At 53.8% G+C, this 24,503-nt stretch overlaps 2 protein-coding genes across 6 annotated transcripts in view; one reads left to right on the top strand and one right to left on the bottom strand.

Annotated features, from left to right (window-relative positions):
* The window catches only part of ACAN (aggrecan), a 63,155-nt gene extending 57,558 nt beyond the window's left edge, over positions 1 to 5,597 (top strand). For both annotated transcript variants that reach the window (XM_028161913.2, XM_057544025.1), the window contains 5 exons: positions 1,637 to 1,795; positions 2,220 to 2,302; positions 3,165 to 3,309; positions 4,121 to 4,303; positions 4,678 to 5,597. In XM_028161913.2, the coding sequence (XP_028017714.1) occupies positions 1,637 to 1,795; positions 2,220 to 2,302; positions 3,165 to 3,309; positions 4,121 to 4,303; positions 4,678 to 4,754 (647 nt within the window). In that variant the 3' untranslated portion in view covers positions 4,755 to 5,597. The remainder of the gene's footprint in view (positions 1 to 1,636; positions 1,796 to 2,219; positions 2,303 to 3,164; positions 3,310 to 4,120; positions 4,304 to 4,677) is intronic.
* An 883-nt stretch (positions 5,598 to 6,480) lies between these two features.
* HAPLN3 (hyaluronan and proteoglycan link protein 3) lies at positions 6,481 to 23,109 on the bottom strand. Of its 4 annotated transcripts, none has more exons than XM_057543195.1 (6): positions 23,063 to 23,109; positions 22,346 to 22,647; positions 11,819 to 12,187; positions 9,082 to 9,384; positions 7,915 to 8,170; positions 6,481 to 6,711 (listed from the first exon to the last, which is right to left on the bottom strand). In XM_057543195.1, the coding sequence occupies exons 1-6, from the start codon at positions 23,092 to 23,094 to the stop codon at positions 6,627 to 6,629; spliced, it is 1,347 nt and encodes a 448-aa protein (XP_057399178.1). In that variant the 5' UTR covers positions 23,095 to 23,109; the 3' UTR covers positions 6,481 to 6,626. The 4 variants fall into 4 exon arrangements, with proteins under 4 accessions (XP_057399178.1, XP_007194415.1, XP_057399179.1 ...); XM_007194353.2 differs by lacking the exon at positions 23,063 to 23,109 and adding an exon at positions 14,038 to 14,219 and having other exon boundaries at positions 22,346 to 22,477; XM_057543196.1 differs by having other exon boundaries at positions 6,481 to 8,170.
* Positions 23,110 to 24,503: the final 1,394 nt, after the last annotated feature.

Raw genomic sequence — 24,503 nt, 5'->3', positions numbered from 1 at the left:
TGTTGCTCTTGCCCCAGAGCCTCCATCCTGCATGGCCCTGGCCCCTCCCAGCACAGCTGCTGCCTCCAGCTTTGCCCACCCAGCTCAGCCCTCAGGCACTCAGGTGGCCCAAGAATGGACCCCACAATCAGCCCTGGGATGATATGCCTCTGGCCTCCTCAGGTGCTCAGCTACCTCTGAAGTCTCTCTGCCTTTCTTTCCAAACCCGTGGGGAAGGCACTGGCAGCAGGCGACTGGCAGCATCCTCCTAAGCCTTCCTGCTGCGCTGCCTCTTTCTTCAAAGGCTGCTGGCCTCAAACTCTTCTCTCTCTCTGCTCTGCCCAAGCGTCTGTCTTCCAACCCTGCCCAGCATCCACCCCTTCAGCTTAAGCATCCTTCCCTTCAGGTACTGGTCCTTTCGTCCTGGAACAGCCAGACCAGGGAGACTGCCATACAGCCTGAAGGGTTCATGGCCCTACACTCAGCCCCAGGGCCCTAGGGACAGCCCTTCACCTGTGAGGCACGAGGGGAAGAAAGAAAAGAGGGTCTTGGAATTCCCTCTGTCCAGTATTGTGCTGGCAGATGTTTAACAACTGACTCTCAGAGAGGAAGGAGGATCCCTGATTTGTAGCGTCTGCCAATTTCTGGGGTATAACACTCTCATGAGGGCCAGTTAAAGCTACCAATGTAATGTCACTAAAGGCCGAGTTGGGGGTCTTCCCTGGCGGTCCAGTGGTTAAGACTCCGTGCTTCCACTGCAGGGGGCACGAGTTCAATCCCTGGTCAGGGAACTAAGATCCCGCATGCCGCACGGAGTGGCCAAAAATAGTTAAATAAATAAATTAAATTAAAAAATAAAGGCCGAGTTGGGAAGACACACTCCTAATGGCTTTCCCAAGCCTGAAGGAGCCAGTTCCAGCACGCACCTGCTTCTGTCTGTCCCTCTAGGCTGCTCCAAGAGATCCGCATCAGTCCCTTCTGCTGCACTCAGAATCCATTACCAATGTAGGCTTGGGAGGAGAGAAGCCCTTCCCCTCTTCTCATCTGCCACCAAGAAATAAAATGAAAAGCCAGGGTCCATGGGTCGTGGACCCTGAGGCAGTATCGTGTGCTCTGCTAGAGCCAGCTCAGATAGGATAGACTTAGAGTTCTGTGTCTTCTTTGGACCCAAAGCAGACATTTCTGCTCCTCTGTCCCCACCCAAGTTTCCATTTCATGCCCCCAGCACTGCCTGCTGCTGCCCCCTTCACACACTTCCCCGCAGCTCCCTCTCTCCCTGGAGCCCCTCAGAGCCTCTGAGCCATGTTTTTCCTTAAGCCTCAACACCTCCTACCTTCCCACATCTTTTTACCTGGCTGCTGAGCTCTGCCAGCCCTACAGAGCAGACTTCAACAGGAGAAAAGCTTTGGGGGTGGGAGGCAATATCAGGAAAAGAAAGGGTCCCTGGCATTTCCCAGAGGCTCCTGGGGCAGGAGGGGGCAGGGCCAGGCCTCTTGGCTTCCAACTTGAGCCCCGATCCAGTCGGGCCTCTCCCTTCCTTTGGGGAGTGACACGGAAGGCAGGGTGAACGCAGGAATCCCTGCCCTGAGACTGGCAGCAGACGCCATCCCCAGTCGGCCTCCAGGCCCTCTCCTCAAGCCCCTGACCTGTGTTGCAGACCAGAAGCTGTGTGAGAAGGGCTGGACCAAGTTCCAGGGCCACTGTTACCGCCACTTCCCCGACCGGGCGACCTGGGTGGACGCCGAGGGCCAGTGCCGGAAGCAGCAGTCCCACCTGAGCAGCATCGTCACCCCTGAGGAGCAGGAGTTTGTCAACAGTGAGTGCGGCCGGGCCTCAGGGGCCCAAGCGGAGAATGGTCACATGGGCGAAGGATCTCCCTTGGCAGCAGTCAGCGGACTTGGGCCCAGTGAGGCGGCAGGGGCCGGGGGCAGGGAGGGAGGGAAGGGCATTTCCGCAGCCTGAGGGGCCAAGGGCTCTGGCTGCACCCAGGACAGCCCACTGTCTGTCAGAGTCAGCCCTGGATTAACCCCGACTCTGTCATCAGTCCATGTCAGCTCAGGGAGATGGTCCAAATGCACTCCAAACATGCAGGTGCTAAGACCCTTGTCAGGACCCTGGAGGCAGGTGTCACGCTCCTAGGAGCCCTCCCAGCTCCTGCCACCCCTCCATCCCCTCTGTCTCTACGAGCTCAAGTTTCTCAGACACCTTCAGGGCGCCCCATACCCACGTCCTCTCTCCAGACAATGCTCAGGACTATCAGTGGATCGGCCTGAATGACAAGACCATCGAAGGAGACTTCCGCTGGTCAGATGGACACTCCTTGGTGAGTTCTGCTGGGGGCACCCGGGATAGTTGGCGGCCCAGAGGAGATGAATAAAGACCCCCAGAGAGAGACACATTCAAATCACATGCAAACATTCACTGAGCAGCTTCTGGACCGGGAGCCCTGAGATCAGAGATTGTGTCTCGTTCTTGTCCCTTTAGAGACCAGCCCAGAGCTGGACAACTGAATAATGGCATGAAAGGAAGGGTGAGGGATGAGGAAGGCAATGAATGAAGGAAGGCAAACCACCAAAAGGGAACATGGAAGCTTTAGAGTGGTTCCTTGCCCACAGAGGACTCGAGTCCACTCAAGAAGACAGACAGACAGATAGAAAGCAACATAGATGCCAGCTGAACAGTACACATAGTAAATGATGGGGGTCAGCAAAGGACCTCAGGGAAGGCTCCCTGGAAGAGGCGAATATGAACAGGGTCATGTGGGAGGGGAGCAGTTACATTAGAGGAAAGGGGACTTGTTTGTCCCTGAGTCAGGCTAGAGGGAGAAGCCTGGGAAGGCAGAGTCTGGACTTGGGAGCCATATGTTTCCCTCCCAGTCCTGCCCAAGCAGGCAGCCTGGGTGACCAGCCCCATTGGCCCATATGGAAGAGGAGAGTGTCGTCAGCTCATTAACAGGGACTGTGAGTGCTGGGGGCTCTGAGTTCCTGACAAGGACCACAGCCAGGCGGTGTGAGCAGCTCTTTGGAGGGCTCGTGGGTTCCATGGCACCTGGGACAACCCTGACCAGACTCCCAGCAGTCTTTGCGCCACCGCCAGGAAGGGGCTTGTGGGGAGGGAAAGCAGGGGTCCAGCCAAGCTGTACTGCTGCTGCCCCCTCCTCACCCCTTCCCCACTCCCACCCACAGCAATTTGAGAACTGGCGCCCCAACCAGCCTGACAACTTCTTTGCCACTGGGGAGGACTGCGTGGTGATGATCTGGCATGAGAAGGGCGAGTGGAATGACGTTCCCTGCAATTACCAGCTGCCCTTCACGTGTAAAAAGGGCACAGGTAAGCAGCAGCCTGGGAGGGATAAGCAGCGTGGAGAGAATCAAGACTCCAGGCTCCTGCTGTGTGACCTGGGGCGAGTCACCCGGACTCCTGGCTGTTGAGGTCACCTCACCTGCCCAACTAGCAGATTGGAGCTGACCTGGGGGGGCCACTCCCAATGCCAGCATCCCAGAGCTGATGGAAAGGGCCAGCCCACTAGGGACAGGGAGAGGGTGAAGGTCACAGGAGGACAGACCCCCTCCACACGTACAGTGCCTTGGATATCAGCACAGAAATTCACCCACAATCACACATAGGTTGGGAGCCTCCCTGTCTGGGGTTCCCAAGCCCATCAGTCGCAGAGTCGGAGTTGTCAGCCTTGATCATCAGCTTTAAGTCTGTGGACATCTAGGTGCGGGTAGTACACTCCCCACCTGTTCCTGCTCCTGGCCTCGTTCCCCTCCCTTGCCCCCGAGGCCTCCTTTAGTTCCCACTTTCCCCTGCATCACTGTTTTCATAGAGAAGTCACAGACAGTCTGCCCGGCTCTCGCCCTCTTTCCCCACCTTTCTCCCTTTTACTCCCTTACTGCTGCTCTAAATCATCGAGGAACTCAAATGTTAGAACCAGTGTTTTCCAGATTCTTAGTGCGGCATGAAAGCACCCCTTCCCCAGCAGTCAGGGCTCACGGCTGGGTGTTCAGGCTCCGTGCCCCTTCCTTGGGCTCTGAGCCCATCTCCTCACAGCCAGAGGGGGCCATACTGGCTCATGACCAGCATGGGGCATCACGGGAGACCCTCTGAGAGCCCTTTCTGAAGGGTGTTTGCCCCTCAGTGGCCTGCGGAGAGCCCCCCATGGTGGAGCACGCCAGGATCTTCGGGCAGAAGAAGGACCGGTACGAGATCAATTCCCTGGTGCGGTACCAGTGCACCGAGGGCTTTGTCCAGCGCCATGTGCCCACCATCCGGTGCCAGCCCAGCGGGCACTGGGAGGAGCCTCGGATCACCTGCACAGACCGTGAGCATCGCCCCACACAGCATTAGATACCGCCAACACGTCCTCCTCCCTGTCCCCCGCTGTCTGCACCGTTCCTGGGCTCAATCACAGATGTCCGCTGCCCCCAGGGAGGGGGCTCACTTGCACTGAAAAGGTGAAGATGAAAGTGGGTGGCCCACTTTCCTTTTCAACACCAGCCCCGAAGCCCCGAAGCCCAAGGTGGTTCCAAGAAAAATCAAAACCAAGAAGTGGGTAAAGCCTCAGGCTGCCTTCATGAGCCCATGGTTTCTGCAGGGAGGGGAGCCAGCGGAGAAGGGGCAAGACGGGGAGAGGCTGGGTTGGCCCACTCTCTTCCCAGGGTTCACCCAGATGTTTCCATCTCCCTTTCACCCCAGCCTCCACCTACAAGCGCAGACTACAGAAGCGGAGCTCACGGCCCCTGCGGAGGAGCCGCCCCAGCACGGCCCACTGAGAGGAGCTTCCAGGACGTGCCCAGGATGCTGAGCCCAGGAGCCTTGCCAGGCTGACATCCCACAGGGATGGTGTCCTCTCCTTGTCGCTTTCTGTCATATAAGGAATTCCATTAAAGAAGGAAAAAAAATAAATCCCACATTGTGTATGCACCCACCCACCCCCTCAAATCGCCAAAACTGCATCTAATTTTCCTCCCAAATGCCAAAGCAAAGCAAACGTATTGTAACCCGTGGACTGAGTTTAGAGACGTTTCTTCAATCTCCCGTTGTGCCTTTCCAGGGACCAGCGCAGGGACAGGGGGAGAAGGCGAGGGGTTAAGTTAAATAAAGAAGGTAATTTTTTGTTTCCTGACTTATCCAAGAGCAGTGCAATCGTTGGTTCTTTCACCTCCAGGGAGAGCTAGGGAGGAGGGAGGACGGGGCAGAGGCCTGAGGGCATGAAGAGTGCGGAACCGCAGCTGAATGTATGGGATGAGACGGAGTAGGAGGGCTGCACCATCTGTGCGGGGGAGAAGCCTGGGGGAGAGGGGGTGGCTTCCGGCCGCAGGTGAGCGGGCAGGAGAGAGCCATCGAGGGATCTTCCAAAGCGTGGGGGTCGGGTTCCCTCCGAGGGTCCCTCTTCCTCTCACCCGGGTCTGCCACCCTAGCAGGTGTCGATCTCCATCTCGGCAGGGCTGGGCGGGGGGCATTTCCTTCCCGGTGGGAGTGCCGCCCAACCCTCCCCCCTCCCTCCCCCACCCCCGGGACCGTGCAGGCACCAGGGTTCCGTGCACCTATTTATATTTTTGAAAACTAAAGATTATGATAATTATAATGATAATAAAGACATTGGAAGAGATCTATTTCTTTTCTTTTCCCTTCTTTTCTTAATTTAAAGAGAAGGCAACCACGGTCCAGGGTCTACTGAAGGGGCTCTTAGGTATGGGGGCAGTGGGGACACATTTTGATCAAATGACCCCGAATTCTTGTAAATCCTGTCTGATCAGAAAGCCTGGGACAGTCACACTTGTGGTGCTTTATTTTCGTAAGTGTACCTGTGCATATGATGGATTCTGTGTGTGTGTGTGTGAGAGAGAGAGAGAGAGAGACAGCCAACAGGTGCTGTGTATGGATTTGCCAGTTGGCATGCTGTCAAAGTACAACTCAAGTGAGACATCTGGCCACTATCCAGAGTTTGGTCCTTTGATTTACACTGTTTGCTCACATAGGAAGAGTCGATTGGTAGAGTCTAAGAACAGAAGCAAAATCAGGATTTATAAGAGGGAAGAAAAAAATTGCAGACAGCCTAGGAACAGTGAATCTTGCGTATACATTTTTGAGGCCAAATGGTTAGCTAGCCGCTAGCACAAAGGTCTGGGCATCCTGCCCTTAAGTAGGCTGTAGGATATCAACGAAAACGATTTCGACTGTTTATGGATTTCCCTCAACAGACCTTGAGTCGAGCTGGAGTGTGCATGCCAGGCAGTGACCCTCCGCCAGCCTCCTCATTAGAAGGCCAGGTCGGCGCCACCCTCTCATCACACTTGCTCAGCGGGCATTGATTCTGTGTTTATGAAGGTGTCTGGGTGTTGGTTAGTGTGTGCCAGTGTGAGTCTGCTAGTGTCTCTTTGGGTGTGTACGTGTGTGGTTGAGTATTTGTTGGTGAATATTTTTGTGTACCCAGGTTATCTACAGCTCTGGAAAGGATCAGTGGACAAAAGCAGAGGATGCAGCAATGGTCACATAGTAGGAACGCAATAATCATGCAATTTATTGATTAATTAACTGATTCACTGGGAACACGACTGTGTCAGTGGTTTTCAACCTTGAGCCTGCATCAGCATCGAGAGGGCTTGTGCTGGGTCCCACTCCAGAGTTTCTGACTCAGCAGGTCAGGGGTGGGGTCCAGAAATTTGCATTTCGAACACGTTCCCAGGTGAAGCTGGTGGTGCTGGCCACACTTTGAGAAGCACTGGGCTGAGTGAAGGATAGAGTGAATTACTGACTGTGGGTGACAGAGGTGTGCCTGTGCAGAGGCAAAAGGTCTGGTTTCCTGAGGCTGACATGGAGGGGGTGGGGGTACAGAGGGTGAGGCACAGAGAGGGCTGGTCTCCAAGATCCTCTGCAGGGCACAGCTTCCTCTGGTCTCCCGAGAGGTATCTCCCACTCTTGTGCTATGTCCACAAAGACTCACAGCTGGGAGTAGGAATGGTGGGAGAGCGAGCCAGCGCCTCCAGCTGCTAGGCCAGCCCCCGAGGCAGGGTGTCCTCAGGGCAGGCAAGGCCAGACCAAGGCAGCCCAAAGGTGCAGCCCATGGCGTTTCCCACCCACTCCAGTGGACAGACCCAGTCGACCTTTGAAGTCTGGGACAGAACTGTCCCCCATTCCCACTGGGCAGGGAGCTGGGCCCTAAGACTGAATGAGATAAAGAGTGAGACCCAGAGCAGGGACTCGGGGTGGAGGAAGGGGTCACAGCACCATTTATTGTCCAAAAAAAGTACACACACCTGAGGGCTGCTCCCCAAATAGGGAAAAATGAGAACAAAATATGGACTCTCTGGAACTAAGAAAAGGAAAAAATGTGGAGGAAAGTCTCTCTCTTCCCTGGGATGTCACACAGAAGGCCAGGGACCCGCTTCCAGCCCTCGCTCCTCCGCCATGCTGATGAGGGCCAACTGCTTGCCAAAGAAGCACGAGAGGGCAGGAGGCTGCAAGGCCCAAAGCCCAGCTCCAGAGCCGCCCTGGATGCCCTCTCCTCCCTCAGGCTGAGGCGGAGGGAGGATTGCAGCCACCACGCCCTGGCATCTCGTGCCACTGCCAGCTCTGGGCGCCAGCCTCCCAGGGGCAGGGAAAGGCGCTGGACTCAGCAATGGCAGAGAGCCCTCGTGAGCCCATGAACCTCAAATGTCCTGGAGGAGAGGGGCAGGAGGATTCGTGGAGGGGGAGAGCCTTGGGGTGTCTACCTGAGTAAAGGAAAGATTTGGGATCTGTGCGATTTACAAAAAAAAGAGTATTTAAAAAAATTTTAAGTTGAAAAGTATAAAAACAAAATGAAAATTGCCCCAACCTGCAAGGGAAAATGAACTACTCAATAAATACAGCCCGTGAGGGGATGGGGTAGGCGTGAGTACAGAGCTGGAGCCTGGGCGCTAGCGCGGTCGGTAGCAATAGACGCCATACTTGCGGCTATGTGGGTCTGGGAAACCGAAGCTTCGGACCCCAGGCTCCAGGGACCCACAGTTGTGACGTGCGTGAGCCACAGGGTAGCGGGCACTGCCATCTGCCAGCCAACCAGCGTCGCAACGGTCCAGGCCGTGGAACTTCCAGGCGGCAAAGAGCTGGCCCACCTTGGCGATCTGGGCATCGTCTTCCTGGCAGGCCTCCTTTGCCTCTGCCAGTGTCAGCTTCTCAGGGTGCTCCAGGTAGTACACCTCCCCTGTGGGATGTGGGGCGTGAGAGCTGGGCAGTGGAGTGGGCAGCTAGAGAAGACAACAGGGCCTGGAGCAATGCCAGCCCATCCAGACCCCACCAACCAGCCCCCAAAGACCTGACAGCTCTCTGAGCCTAGGGAAATGCCAGGCTGTGGGCATCTGCAGTGGATACTGTTGGGGGATAACTTCCCAGTCCTCATCCCCTCTCCAAGAGTGCCATCCTATCTGCCATGGGGCTGGGGTTCCTCCAGTCATATCAGTACTCCACCCTAGCCCTCCCTAATTACACCCTGGGTTGGTGCCCCACCTCTGCTGGACCAATCAGAGTCTCTCATTCACTCAGACATTTACTGAGCACCTACTATGTGCCAGGCACTTTTCTAAGTGCTTGGGATATGGCACGGAACCAGTTTGTTTTTATTCATTTATCTTCCCATGAAATGAGCTCCTTTGTGAGGACAGATTGTGTTTTATTTGTCTATGATGACCAGTGCCTAGCCTTGGCCCCAGCACATAGTGGGCACTCAGGAAATGTTTGATGAATGACTAAACCAATGATTGGTGTGAAGCAACAGCAGCAAAGCACTCAAAACTCAGCTGGGGGACTTCCCTGGTGGTCCAGTAGTTAAGACTCCGCACTCCCAATGCAGGGGGCATGGGTTCAATCCCTGGTTGGGGAGCTAAGATCCCACATGCTGCAAGGCGTGGCCAAAATAAATAAATAAAATAAAGAGCATCCCTAATGAACACCAGGAAACTTAAAAAAAAAAAAAAAAACTCAGCTGGACATGGCTTCAACATGTGCGGGTGCTCCAGACCTCCAGATGAAGGTGCCAGCAAGGTGGGCAGAGAGGTCTGAAAGCTCCCCAGACGCTGCCCTTCCACCCGCAGGCCTGTGCTCAGCCATTCCACTCACCCCTGAGGGCAGCAGCAAAGCAGAACACATCATAGCGGTGCAGGCGGCGGTGGCGTGGGCCGTAGCTGCGCACGCCAGGTGCCAGGCCCAGGCCACCGCAGGGGTGTCGGGCCTGCGTGATGGGGTACTGCACAGAGGCGTCCTGCAGCCAGCCCGCGTTGCACCAGTCCAGGCCTTCCTCCCAGGCCCGGAACAGCTGCTCAAAGGAGGCCACCACCGCGTCCTGTTCCTCGCAGGCCCACTGGGCCTCGTGGAAGTTGAACTGGTAGCGCCCTTGGGGGTGTTGGTAAGGGAAGACCACACCTGGGGAGGGAGGAAAAAGCAGCTTGAATGGGTGGGCCGGGCCCAGCTGATTGGAGACCCAAACCTACTGGGACAGATGCTCCCCTCAACACACACACACACACACACACACACACACACACACACACACACAAAATCCTTCAGAAAAACTCTATAAACCTGTCATCTCCTGTCCAATATCCAAAATCCAAATCTGAGGCAGAGCCTATATCTGCTTTACACCTCCCTCCCAGAGCTAGACTGGCACACAGCAGTACTCAGAAAACTATTAGCTTGTTAAGGTAATGAATTAATCAGCTAACTAATATCCCCAACTACAGAATGAGACTAAGGCCTAATTCACAGGGATGTTGCAAGAACCCCAGTGCTATGGTCTCGATGTGTTCCCCCAAATTCAGATGTTTAAATCCTAACACCCAATGTGATGGTATTAGGAGGTGGGGTCTTTGGGAGGTGATTAGGTCAGGAGGGTGGAGTCCTCATGAATGGGGTTAGTGCCCTTTTAAAAGAGACTCCAGAGACCACCCCCCACCCCCAGCCCCTTCCACCATGTGAGGACACAGCGAGAAGTCTGCAATTTAGCAGAGGGCCCTCACTTGACCATGCTGGCACTCTGATCTGGGACTTCCAGCCTCCAGAAATGCGAGAAATGAATTGCTGCTGTTGTTTATGTTGCCCACACTGTGGTATTTTATTACAGCAGCCTGAACTAAGACACCAGTGAGGAGGTACTGCCATCTACAGGAGATGGTGCACTGCTGGGCTCTGGCTCTCCCTGTCGGTAGCTGAGATCTCATCATCTACATTAACACTAACATTAATGTAGAAGCTTCTTAGGAGAATACAAGTTTCCATGTGGGACAGATGGAATTCAGGGGAAGAGGAGGGATGGTAAAAGGTCTTAATAAAGGGGAGGCTCAAGGTCAGGGAGGTCCTGGGCAGGGGGCTTCCCTTTGTGGTGCCAGGGGCTTGTAGGTACCATAGGCTCCCTCAAAAGTCACCATTCATGTTTGAAACTTTATCATAATAAAAAAGTTTTTAAACACCCTAGATCCAGTCTCTACCAAGTCAGATGAAACCTTAAGGAGAGGCTGTGTCCCTAGTGCCTGGGACTGGCATTGTTTAGAAGCAGGGCCTGGAGTCCTTAGAATCTCCTTCCTGTGGCCAGGGGCCTGGGAACATCTGGGCCCCAAACCCCCAATATCACCTGGTTCAGGAAGCCAGGCCCCTGGGCAGAGCCAGGTTGAGGGGGCAGAGAGGCCCCTGGGCCTCGACAATCAGCGCACAACCTCCATGTGTGTTTGCAGGGGGCTTATTTCATGCCTGGTTCCGTCCCAAATTCCCAGCCCTTCCAGCTGCAGGAACACGGTGAGGGCTCCCTGTTTCTCTAGGCTGCTTCTGTGGTCCCCAGACAAATGGCTCTCACAGGCTCCCTCCCATCCCCCACCATCCCCAACATCATGGGCCACCACTGGGCCACCACCTAAGCCACGTGGACTGGGGATGCGGCTGCTGATGACAAAGATCTGCACTGATTGATAGGCCCTTGACTCACATCTATCCTCATCTCCTCGAAGGAGGTAAAGGAGGAACTACCCTTGTTCTTCATTTTACATGTGAGGGGACTGCAGCTCTGGGGGTGAAGCACTGACCTAGGGTACCACAGCTGGGATGGGAAGGACATTGAGTCAGGTCACCCTTCTCTACATACCCCCCAGCTGCCTCCCTAACAGGTAGGAGATATATGAGGACACACAGCCCCATCCTAGGGACAGAGAAGGTGGGAGTCATGCAGAGATCACAACAGGGACCCATACATAAGATCTAGTGTGTAGAGTTTGGCTGGCTTGCACAGCACTGGTTTGCTTTTTTTTTCAGTTAGATTTCACATAAAAATATAAGCTTCTCTTTTCAAATCAGAAAATCTGGCTGCACTAGGCCTGCTTCTGACGTGGCATCATCGGCTGGGCCTGAATAGAGCGGCTCCTTTCAGATGGGATGAGGGCTCAGGAGTGTGCCCCAGTCCCCACCACTCCCTATCACTCACCCTGGGCTGCCTCATTTGCTTGTGTTGCCTGCCAACCCTGCTTGAATCTCAGTTCTGTCTCCATCAGCTGTGTGCCCCGCTCTTGTCCCCCTCTCTCTGAACAGGATGTGAGCAAGAGGGAGTAGAGAGTAGTGGATTCTGGAGCCTGACTGCCTGAGGTCAAACCTCTACTCGGCCATTTATGAGCTGTGTGACCTTAGGTAAGTGACTTGACCTCTCTGTGCCTCAGTTTTTTCAGCTGTACAATAGGGGTTAGAATAAGAGCAGCTTCCTCCTGAGGTTGTTCTGAGGATTAAATGTTTATCTGCCGAAAGCACAGAGGTTTGGATGCTTTCTCAGGCCCCTCCTCCCGTAGCTCCCAGGACCCAGCCCCCACTGGGGTCTCACCCCGCAGCTCCAGCTCCACCAGGCCACTCTCATCCTCCAGCCCATCAATGACCTCGCAGCGGTAGCGCCCATAGTCCTCCAGCCTCAGGTCCCGGATCTCCAGTGACACTTCACGCTCCCTCTCCTGCCACAGATGCACCCGGCCTCGGTAGTCTCCGAAGGCGCGGTGCCTCAGCCCAATCGCCACCAGCACGTCCTGCTCTGGGGCCCCATTCTCCGACAGTTTCCACCATTTGATGCGTACGGGCCGAGGAGAGACCAGGGCCGGCTCGTAGTGGTAGCGGCAGGGCAGGGTCACGTTGGCCCCACGGTAGGAGAACAGGATCTCCTCAGGCGTCTCTACCACCAGCTTCACTCCATTGAAGATGCCTGGGGGGAGAGGCGGGTGCAGATGGGGACCTGCTGCAGCATGTCTGTACCCCTGCAAAGGCCAACCCCACCCTCACTCCCAGCTCCCGCCAGGCCCAGGAGTTCTAGATTGCATGAATGACCGCAGTGCTGCACCCATCCCTGTATCCACACGCTCTGCAACGCAACTTTACATCTCCTTCCATCAGGAGATGACTCTATGCCCCCCACCCCACCCCGCCACCTTGAATCCTTGCTGGCCCTGCCACTTGCTTTGACCAAATGAATGTGGTGGAAGTGACTGTTCCGTGGTGCTTGCTCTGAGCCGAGGCTCCAGGAGGCCCTGCTGAGGCTACTCTTTCTCCCGGAACCTTGCCAACCACCATCAGAACAAGGCTGGTCTCACCTGCTGGGTGAGAACATGCAGAGAGCAGAGACAAGCCATCCCAGCCGAGGCCATCCTAGACCAACAAGCCCCCAGCTGATCTGCCTACCAACCTCAGGCACGATCAATTAAGTGAGCACAGCCAAGACTGAAGAGATGGAGCCCAGCCCAAAACGCTGACCAAAATGGAATCATGAGCAAAATACATGGCTGTTGTCTTAAGCCACTAGGTTTGTTCGGTATAAGAAGCAAACTGGAGGACTTCCCTGGTGGTCCAGCGGTAAAGAATCCGCCTTTCAATGCCGGGGACACCGGATCGATCCCTGGTCGGGGAACTAAGATCCCACATGCCGCAGGGCAACTAAGCCCGGGCACCACAGCTACAGAGCCCATGCGCTCTGGAGCCCATGCGCCGCAACTAGAGAGAAGCCCGTGCACTGCAAGGAAGATCCCACGTGCCACAACTAAGACCCGACGCAGCCAAAAATAAAAAAAGATTAAAAATAGAAAATATTTTTTTTAAAAAAAGAAGCAAACTGGTGTAGCAGGCAGCAAGAGCACCCCCAGATGGGTGGGTGGCTGGGACTCTAATCCCCCTGAGTCTCCTTCCCTAACACACTGGCCACAGGAGACCACAGCCTGCCCTTCACTCTCTGTCCACTGTCCACCACGACTCTTCCCAAACACCCGGAAACACAGGTGAGATGAGGCCAGGACTTCTAGAGATTATAGTCAGGGCTCAGGGGGACAAACAAACACAGAGCCTCCCATGCACCACAAGAACCAGGCTTATGGGCTAAGGCTGGCCCATCTCTAACATGAGCCCCTCTATAGGGGCCTCATGGTCTCATGACCTTGGGTCTGGACTCGAGAGGTACACAGGGTGGGGGCAGGGGGTAGCCTCGGGGGTAGGCAGGAGACAGACAGGGAGGCTCCCTGCAGAGGAGCTCATGCTGAAAAACAGCTACTCCTAACAAGGCCTCGCCTATGCCAGGGTTCCTGTGAGGATCATACGAGGTAACATATGTAAGGCACCTAGAAGCATGCCTGACACATAGTAGGTGTGTAAAACCACTGATAAAAAGTCACCTGCCCAAAGCCACGTAGCCAGTAAGTGGCAAAACTGAGATTCAGACTCACATCTCCCTAACCCCAAACCCCCTTTCCACTGGGGAGACCTGGGGAGGTCATATTTAAGCAGAATCTTGGAAAATCCGGCAGGACTTTGGGGAAAGTATAAAAAGCAAAAATGATTGTCCTACAGTGCACTTGGCGCCATATCTGAGGGGCCAGCAAACACGGAGTAACAGAACCCCCTCTTCTGCTCGTCTTAGAAACGAGGCTGGACCACTGCACAGCTGGGGGAGGGGCTGCTGGCTTCATACCCTCGCCCCTGTCCCAACCTGGAACCTGCACATCACAGCAGGGGCCAGGAGAGGTCTTCGTCACCTGGCCGAGCCAGAAGTCGACCCAGGAGGCCACCCACCTTCGCCGTGGCCCTTGCCCGCGTTCCAGCCGTTGGGACTATTGGAGTAGTAGAAGCCATTGTAGAAGGGCAGGCCCGAGACGCAGCACAGCGGAAGCAGCAGGACCAGGAGCGGCAGGTCCATGACGTCATGCACGCGGCAGCACCCAGGCGTCCCGGGGAAGGCTGGGGGCTGGGGCAAACTGGGAAGAGGAGAAAAACAAGCCAGTGAGGGAAGCCCTGAGGCGGGGGGCCGGGGACCCCTGGGTTCCAGCACCCACTCATTCACTCGATCGACAGGAAATTGTAGAGCATCTTCTGTGTGCCAGGCACCGTTCTCGAGGCCAAGGAGACAGTGGTGATGAGCTAGACAAGGTCCCTGCTCTCAGAGGACTGCACCCTGCAGGCAAGATGGGCAACAAGCAAGCCAACAAGTCCTAAACAGGAGTTAGGAGGCAGCAAAAAGACCATGGAGAAAATTAAGCAGGATGAGATGACAGTATCACCATTTTTCAAACACCGGGATTGAACTGGAAAAGTTGTGAGCAGCATTTTTTAAAGACATCCAAGAGACTAGACTAGACTAGAAAACATCAGGTTGCATTCACGGTTAGCGAAGATGAGTCCTGCACTGCAGAGCTTTTGTTTCAGTCCAGAAACATCTGTGGGGATGAGGTGGGGGGTGGGGGTCACAGTGTGAAATTATTTCTTATCCTGGGTCAAGGTAAAAAAAAAAAAAAATTTAATACCATGCTAGAATACTTCTGGGGGGCTATTCCAGGTTCAGTGGACATGCAAATAAAATAGGCAGCTGGCCCATGGGCTGTAGTTTGTTGATTCTATTTTTTTGTATTGCATCAAAATATGATATCTTTTTAAACTTTATTTTATTTTTGGCTGCGTTGGGCCTTTGTTGCTGCGCACAGGCTTTCTCTAGTTGCGGCGAGCGGGGGCTACTCTTCGTTGCAATGTGCAGGCTTCTCATTGTGGTGGCTTCTCTTGTTGCGGAACACGGGCTCTAGGCATGCGGGCTTCAGTAGTTGTGACTCGTGGGCTCTAGAGCGCAGGCTCAGTAGTTGTGGCGCATGGACCAAGTTGCTCCGCAGCGCGTGGGATCTTCCCAGACCAGGGCTCGAACTCGTGTCCCCTGCATTGGCAGGCGGATTCTTAACCACTGCACCACCAGGGAAGTCCCAAAATATTATATCTTGATTATTGAGTTTTTTTTGCACACACACTCGCCTCCCTTAAATTTGCACATGAAGCTAATGCCTCACTCACCTTCCCCCATCCCTGCCCTGCTCATTGCCATTTACTGAGTACTCTCAACGATTAAAAGGCTGGGTCATACCTTGGAGGAGCTCAGTCCAGGGAAGGGGCAGAGTCATAGGCAGGAGATATCGTGTGGTGAGTACAAAGATAAGGTACAGAAAACTAGACTGAAGACACAGGAGGTAGCCAGGTGGAAAAGGACAGCAGGGTTTGCCCAGCAGGGGGCGCAGCAAGTGCAAAGGTGCAGAGGCCAGAGAGCACGTGGAGGGCTGGGGTGTGCTGCTAGTTGTCCATTTGTGACCCCCCCACTCCCTGGTCCATCTCTGCTCTTTTCTGCCCTGCACTGATCACTTCTCCCAGGCCCCCAGGCCCTCTGGCTTCCAGCTAGATTCAGCCAACAGGAGGCACACACAGGAGATGGGCAGGAGGGGAGAGAGGTTGTGTCTCTGTAGTACCCGTGTCCCGTCAGGATCACAGCTCGGCCGGGCGGCTGCTCTCCCCAACACCGCTCTCATGGCTCTGTAACACTTTTTCCTCCCCTTTCCCCTCGAGGCCAGGGGGACACCGACTGCCATTGCTTGTCTCTGCACCCCAACTCCCTAGTTTGTTGCCTTTACCCTCCTCTCTAAATGTCATCACATCATTAGAATCTCTTTATTGGAAACATCTAGGGTGAATTCTGCTTCCTGCCAAGGCCCTGGCTGATATAGGGGAAAGGAAGGGAGAGGGGTCGGCAGGACCAGAGTCTAGATGCCCTTGTGTGTCAGACCCAGCAGCCTGTCCTTTGTCCCCAAAGCCCTAGGGTGCCAGTAATGGCTTTAAGCAGGGGAGCCACAGGATCAGACCTACATCTTAGAAACATCCCTCTGGGGGCTGAGTGGAAAGTAGGGCAGCAAGACCAGAGTTGACAGCAGGCATTTGGAAGTATGACTATGATTATCATGCAGCAACGTGGAAAGTGCTTAGGGTATCATTTAGAATAGATAAGGCAGAACATAGACTTGCCACTCTGCTATGATTGTAAGTGTGTGGCCCTAAGAATGCCTGTGAATGGGAACCAGAAGGGGAGGGAGCAGCAAAAGGAGAGAAAGGGAGAGGAAGGGAGGGAGGAAAAAGAAAAGAAATGCATTGGCCTGTAAGGGTGGTGGGATTGTGGAGGAAACATTCTTGTTTCCAGAACAGTTAGGAGCTCTTGCTGGGGAGGAAGGAATGGATGTGAAGGAAGCTGAGGGATAGAATCCACTGTTCCCTTAGGCCCCTTTGCAGAGAGCCCAAGGCCCAGACTTGCCCTCTGTGCCTTGCACAACAGGAGGACACCGTGAGCCTTGCTTCTTGTCCAAGAGGAATCCCCGGGTGACACCCACAAAGCCTCTTGGTGACTTGGATCTGGGCAGCCTAAGCACAAACAACCTAATACAGAAGTTTGGACCCCTGATAATGCATTTTTCTGTTATATGTATGCTGTGCAGTTAATAAAAAAAGAAAAGAATTTGGAAATGTGAAAAAAAACCCAGAAGTTTGGAGCAGGAAGCTCTGGGTTCAAGTCCCATCTCCACTACTTAATAGCTGTGTCGTTCTAGGCAGGATTCCTCATTTGTGAAATGGAGATCATAAAACTCACCATGGTATATTTTTCACTAATATGTTCTACTTTTCTCCCATAGTGAGAGAGTTCTACATAAGTGTGTGACCAGTCAGCTGAAGGCTGTATTTCCAGCCTCCCTTGCAGCTAGGAGAGGCCATGTGACTCAGTGCTGGCCAATGGGAGTGAGCAAAAATAATACATGACACATGCAGGTCTTACACTGAAAACAATCTGGGAAAGCTTTCCTTGGTATTCTTTCCCCCAACCTGTTGGCAGCCAGAGTAACCACCTTAGACTCAGAGATGGAAACCACAGGCTTAATGACAGAGCCACCCCACCAGCCCTGGACCTCCCTCACCTACACTGTGTCATGAGAGAAAAACAAAGTCCTATTGTATTTAAGCCACCACATTTGAGTCTCTTCATGAACGCAGCTTAGCCACACTTGGCCTAAGAAAGAACTCCACAGGGTTGCTATGATCAGCATAAAGATATTAACAGCTGACTTTAATGAGCCCTTACTATCTCACTTAATTCTCACCACAACCTCTAGAGGTGGGACCTATTGGTATCGCCATTTTACAGATGGGAAAATCAAGGCCCAGAAAGATTAAATAATCTGCCCAAGGTCATCCAGCTAGGAAACAGCAAAGCCAGGATTTGAACGCACTCCAGCTCCAAAGCCTGGAACCACAATATCAAACTAGGGAAAGTGACGTGTATAAAGCACATGGTCCAGTGCCTGGCACAGAGCAGGTCCTCGTAGGAGTTAGTTCCCTTTCCCTTCCTTGGGTTTCCATGTTTAGAATGCAGAGAAAAGTGGAATGAGGATGGAGAGGCTGGATGTCCCAGGGTCCGCCCTGTCCCTGGGCACCCAGGGCCTCCTGGAGCAGAGGGGCTCCCCAGCCTCCACCTGCAACGTTTCCAGCCTCTTTCCAGCACCTCATCTAGTACAGATGCTCCCCAGTGAGAAACGGCTTCCCCAGGATGAGCAAATGCAGGCATTTCTGCCACAAAGTGATCTTTGTCTGCCTGGAAAAAAAAAAATGTGTATTTTTGTAAAATCATGCATTAAAAAATAACAAGGTTAGGGGAAAAATAAGTTTGGGGCAGACTACTCAAAACGTATGCAACTTTACAACCAGAGCACTAACAAAAACAATAGCAATCCTAAAAAAAAAAAAAAAAAAAAAAAACCCAGCATCGTTAACACTCCACTGACACTGGCACCCACATCCCATCAATCAGTCCTCTGCAGACTTCACCCACCACTGGGGCAAGTGCTTCTTCCTTCAACATGCAGGTCCTTGGGGGCATTGGATTCCAATTTTGGTAAATTCCAATGGATTTACCAAAATTAAAAATCTGACACAGGGTGAAGTCACCTTCTTCAATGTTTTGTTTTGTTTTGTTTTGTTTCGTTTTAACACAGAGGAAATGTCTTTGTAACTTCTTCAGCTGGTTCCAACTTTTATCAGAAAACTTTACGCTAAGTTCTGTTAAGCAGCTAAACCAGCTGTACAGGCATTCCTCCGTCACCAAATCTATTGCATCTTTGAGTTGGGATGGCAGGAGTTTGGATATTGAGAATTTGGGGGATCCAGATAGGGAGGGATGCTGTGTTATTCAAATCTAGTTGGTTCCTGTGTTGGACAGTGAATAGCAAGCATTTGGATAGCGAGGGACATCTGTACTAAAGAAAGGCACTTTCTACAGGACTGGCAGCATTTATCATAAGGAATTCATACATTGCTAAGGTTTGCTCTGTAATTGTGAGAACTCTTGTTTCAGTCACTCCAATACATTAGCGAGCTGGAAACAAATCACCACCAGACCAATGCGATTCCATGTTTTACTGACGTTGTTCCCCCAGGGTTCTTACCAACCATGGATGAGGTAATTCACAGTTCAGAAACACGTGCTGAGGCAGAACAGACCGTTGCACCTTCTGGTGTCTCCAGAACCAGGGTTCTGCCCTCCAGAACCGCAGAGCGTTAAGTCTCCAAGGCACCCTTTCCCAGCCTCAGAGACCCCAGCACACACTCACAACCTTGAGCCTGGGCACCATACTTTCTCCCTGGCTTTTAAAGGGCTTCCACATCCAACAGCTCCCTTGATCCTCCCAAGAGCTCCCCACCCCCACCCTGATCAGCAAGGAGAATTTCATTCTCCCCAATTAATCCACAAGTGAACAGACACACCGAGGCATGAAGCAACTGTCTAAAGGTGAAACGGCCTGGAGGTGGTAGAGGCAGGACTCTGTTGAACTCTTTTTAGCCAATCTCCATAACAATCTGTCATAAGGGCTGCCTTCTACTTGTCAACACACTTTCATGAACATCATTGCTTATAGGCCTCACAATGTCAGAATTATTATCCCCATTGTATAGACCAGGAAACTGAGGTTCAGAAATGCTAGGTTGCTTGGCCAAGGTTACCCAGGTAATAGATGAAGGAGCTGGGACTTGACCGCATTCACTCAACAGATATTTATCATGCATTTACCATGTGCCAGGCATGGTTCTAGGCACTGGGATTACAAACCAGGGGTCCTTGTGGGGTTTACACTCTAGTGAGGGAGATGGACAATAAACACGATGTGGGATAATGTGATGTGAATGAACATGTGGCACATGATAGAAGAGGATAAAGCAGGGGGTGGGGGGGGGGTCCTGTCAACAGGATGGGTCAGGAAGGCCTCCCTGAGAAGGGGATGGGCAGTGAAGGCATGAGCTTTGAAAATCCCAGGGAAAAGCTTTGCAAGAAGAGGGAACAGCAAGGGCAAAAGCCTATGGCAGGAACAGCTTGAAGGCCAGTAAGGCTGGAGCCCAGAGACAGAGAAAGGGAGGGTGGCAGGAAATGAGGTCCAAGTAGCAGTCACAGGTCCCAAGCTGTAGCCCTGAAGGGAAGTTACGGAAGAGTTTTCCACAGAGGAGTGTCAGGAATCTGATTTACATTCTAAAAGGATCATTCTGGCTATCTTCGTACCTCAGTCAAGTGCATGTCCTCATCCTGGTTCTTCCTTTCCAGCTACAAACAGCCCTAGTTCTCTCCATTACTTCTCCGGTCTGAGCACCCACCTTGGTTTACTCCCTGGCTTATTAACACAGCTGCAAATGGAGAGGTGTGATCTGGTTAACATCCCTCTGGGATGTCAACCCAGCAGTCAAGCAACCTTAGAATAGGTGGGGGGATGCCAGGAAAAACAAAATGAGTCTGAAGAAAAGATCAGCCTGTGTCCAGGAGCTACAACCCTCCTTAAGAGGAGTGACCCTGAGCAAGTCATTTGACTCATCTGAACAGAAGTTTCCTTGTCTCCAGAGAATACTAACAGAATACTAACAGGCTCAGGGGCTGAGGACAAGGACCACCCTGAATGTCAAGGCTAAAACACAGAACAGAGTCCTGGGTGTGAATCAGGGGTGGCAATTGCTGCCTAGTTGCTGCCCTGCCCCGGGCTAATCCCCAACCACAACCACTAAGGGGAGCAATGGACGGCCTCTGCTCCCTGAGGCTGGCTACCCTGGCCATCAGCCCCTCAGGACCACCACAGAGATGTCACCAGCTGGAAGGCCCATGTTCAAGTCCAGCCCAGTCACCTTGGCAGTGAGTGGCTCCAGCTGATTTGGGGTACCCAGACTTGGGCACACAGGTCTGGGCCCAGCATTAGGGCTGGACACACCTGCATCCTGCTGTGTGACCTTGGGCAAGTTACTCAACCTCTCTGGGCCTCCACTTCCTCCCCTGTAAAAAATAATAATAGTAGCACCTCCCTATGGGTCTGTGGTGAGAATTATAAAGATAAATTTTGTTTAGCCCCTGACACATAGCAGGTGCTCAACAAATAGTAGCTAATACATATTGGCGGAAGACATAGTGACAGGCTTCAGGCTCTAGAATCAGATTGGCCACCTGGAATCAGTTCTGGTTCCACCCACTTACTAACAGTCTGTCGCTGGGAAAGTCCTGGAGCCTCAGTTTTCTCATCTGTAAAGTGGCAGTCAACAATAATACCAACCAGAAAAGCTTTTTGTGAAGATTAAGGAAGAGAATGGCTACTGAGCACTTTGAAAACTGCCTGGAGGGGGCAAGCACTCAAAAAATATTAGCTATGATTACTACTGTTAACAGTTTACAAAGTGAGTCTCACAAGATTTCAGTAGATTGTTCTGTCTCATTGTCTAGAAGAGAAGCAGCCACTGTTGGGGAAACTGAGGCCAAGGGAGGTGAAGACCCAAGGCTTTATCTTCAGAAAATAGGTTAGAGAAAATTCAGGTCTCCTGACGGCCCATCCCTTGCTTTTCCTAGCACCACTTGCCTTGGGACCCCTCCACACACCAGAATAAGCTGAGCCCTGACTTGGAAGGAACACGGAGCTCCACGGGACCACTCCGACTACACAACTGGGGAGTACAGGTCTCCCAAACACCAGCAGAGGGCAGCATTGCCCCCCAGGTCTCCAGCTGACCCGGCTCCCCGAGAGGAATTTGACTTCGGTGCCCCCTGTTTGGGCAAGGCTTACAAGGGCCTTTGAAACCTGCGGTTCCCGGAAAGTGGAAGCTGGAGGTGTTTCCTACCAGCATTCCCAGCCCACTGGCCCATGCAAGGCCGCGGGAAAGGGGCCAGGGCGCCTCTCAATCACCTCCCCCCGCTGCAGAGGGCAAAGGAACTCCGGAGGTCAGCTCTGGACGCCAAGGCCCAGACCGGGTCACAGGCTGCTGGAGACCACCCAGAGAGCTGGTGACAGAGCTGGGTCCAAGTGCCCGGAGCTGTTTCCTTCCTGGCTGCTCAAAAGCCCTAAATTCCTCCCTGAGCGATCCCATCTCCCACCCAGGGCTCTACCCTCCGCCCTCCCTGCCCCTCTGCTGTCCCTAAGACAGAAACCCCAGTGAACCCGGACCTGAAACCCGGGCAGCCATTGCGTTTGCCCTGGGATGGCCAGAGCAGGCCGGCAGAGGCCGAGAGGCGCAGGTCCGCCTGCCCGCTGCCTCAAGAGTTGTCCCCAGCCCCTGCCAGGGTTACCGCGGACCCCGGAAGCATCGGACAGATGCCCCGGGGCAGAGCCTGACGGGCGTTGCGCTGTGCTGGAGGCTGCAGGACGGCGGCAGGATGAGACGGGAAGGGACCCGGTGGCTCCCGGTGGGAAAGAGGGGACCCGGGTGGTCTCGGAGGCCACTGGTTTCCCTCGGCATTTGCCTCCTCGCGAACAAGGGTCTATGCACAAGGGTCCCACGCAAGTCAGCCCGCGCCCCGCGCTGCTCTCAACCCACTGGCGCCGGGGGAGCCCCCCCCCCACCGGCTCTGGCGATCACAACCCAGCTCCGCTCCGGCCCCACGGTGCCCAGCTCACTCCTCCGGCCGGTTCCCCAACCCTGCCCCGGGAGGCGTGGGGCCTGCAGGAGACCCAAAGCGGGAAAGGAGGAACCGGCCCACAGGGGGCCCCAGGAGCCCGGCCACCTCTGAGCCACGTACCGTCCCCAGGCAGCTCCTCGACGGCTCGAGCGCTCCAGGCTGCGGGCTGACCGGGTCCGAGGAAGCAGGCGGATTTGGGGATCTTGAATGGCCAGAAAGGAAGCGGTGGCGAACAAATCCCCGCGCTCCCGCCGGGCCAGCCCCTTAAAGGAACACACGCCCCTTTCCCTCCCTCGGGCTGGGCCCAAAGGGAGGAGGTGCTATACACTTGGGCTGTCTCCAGACTCGGCTGGAAACCACCCAACCCGCAGAGCTGCTGGCCGCGCTGGGAAGGGAGTATCCAGGAGTTGAGGCTGTCACATCTGGGGGAGGGAAGTGGGGGAGGATGGAAGAGGAGCGTTCGTAAAGGGAGGGGCTCATTAGAACGCTCTGGTTTACCAAAAGCATTGGGACTAAGCAGGAGGAGCCCCTCTCCACACTGCAGGTGGACTATGGCTGCCCCCCACCTGCAGGAGAGGGAGGGGTGAGCGTTCTGTATACCCGCCTTTCCCCCTATAGAAGGCAAGGGGGCGCTGACATCCCTCCTGCCCCTGAGTTTGACCGTCAGGAAATCACCAGTCAGCCTCTTAACTCAGTGTCAGGCTCAGGGATCTAGGAGGTGGGGTTTGAATGAGCCCTGGGAGGAGGGGGAGCACAGGATGGGGGATGGTGATCCCAGCAGCCCACAGGGGCGGTCAGAAGCCTTTCTGACTGGTCCTCCAACAGGGGTGACCCTACCTTAGAATCCTGACATCTGTCAGCACAGCCATCCGGCAGCCACCTCCCAGGATGCCTCTGTTTGGACAGGGTGTTTTCTTTCCCCTCCAGACAAACAGGAGGCCTGGCCTGGACAGCCCCTTCGTTTCCTCAGCAGCAAAGCCTATGGAGGTCCTTCAGCCTTGGCCAAGTGGTCACTGAACCCAGAGCCTCTTCCTAAATACACCTTGACAGCCTCTGTGTGTGTGTGTGTGTGTGTGTACATGCATGCACGCTTTACATACACACAGCCAGGAGCAAATCAGAGCACAAAGAGCTGTGGTGGACAAGGCTAAATTGCACAAAGTGAATGCCAGCTTGATGAGCAAAAGGGAGCCAATGAAAGTTCCTCCATAAGGAAGAGAGACCAGTCTGTGCACTGGATGCAGGACAGATTGGAGGGGGAAATAGGACACGAGTTCCAATTAGGAAAGTTGCAAGCTTTCCTAACAACAATGACCAAAGTTTTTGAGGCCTCTGATGGGCCAGGCTTTACATCAGTGCTTATGTACATTCTCTCCATCAGTCTCAAGGCCATGGAGTCGGTTCTATTATTTCCACCTTACAGATAGGGAACTGAGACCCAGAGAGATTTAAGTAAATTGCCCAAGGTCACTCAGAGCCAAGATTTGAACCCAGGTTCTCCAACTTGAGGCCTTGCACTCCCAATCACTCCACTATATTTAAGCCAGGAACGGAAAGGAATCTAGACTCCTGGGAGAGGCGGGTCAACAGATGCCAGTGCTGACAGCCACACGTGTAGGGAGAGGGATGGACATCAGAGAAGGTCAGTTTTGTAACAGCTAAGCAAGTTTAATGTCCCAGCCACTGGCAGGGCTGGCCAGCAGGTGGCTCTCGGGACTGCAGTCAGGAATAAAAAAGTAAATTTGTGGAGGTGATAGTGAACACTGTGGAAGTGGAGGGGGCTGCCCAGGGAGAGAAGCCAAAGACAGAAGGGGTCAGCAGGGAGGGGGCCCAGGTCCAGGGTCCCAGGAAGGGGACTTTCAGAAGGCTATGGCCAACACATCCAAGGCTGCAAAGATGAGCAGGAAGAAGGGACTGAGAGGTGGCTTAGGCAATTCCATAGTAACCTTGGATCTCCTGGGCCGGGTGGGGGGCTTGTGACACCAACCCACCCAGCCAACCAGCCAATGAGACTGGCCCACAGAAAATATTCAACGCCACAAAGAGGGACAAATTGACAGATGGAAGTGATGCTTGGAAGTGACGCTTGGTTTCCCCTTCTGCAAGTGGGACTCCTGCATTCTAACAAGGCTCGAGCTGCAGTTACTTATTGGGGAGGCATCCAAGAGCAGAGATGCAGGAGGGGAAAAGCTGTTTCTCCCACTGTCTGCTAAGTCCCCAGGAGAGGCCTGAACAGGTTGGGTGGTAGGAAATGCTCCCAGGAGGGAGTCCTAAAGCC

The sequence above is a fragment of the Balaenoptera acutorostrata genome, chromosome 3 (genome assembly GCF_949987535.1).
Source record: "Balaenoptera acutorostrata chromosome 3, mBalAcu1.1, whole genome shotgun sequence".
Lineage (NCBI taxonomy): Eukaryota > Metazoa > Chordata > Mammalia > Artiodactyla > Balaenopteridae > Balaenoptera > Balaenoptera acutorostrata.
This window is presented reverse-complemented; position numbering and strand designations above follow the sequence as displayed.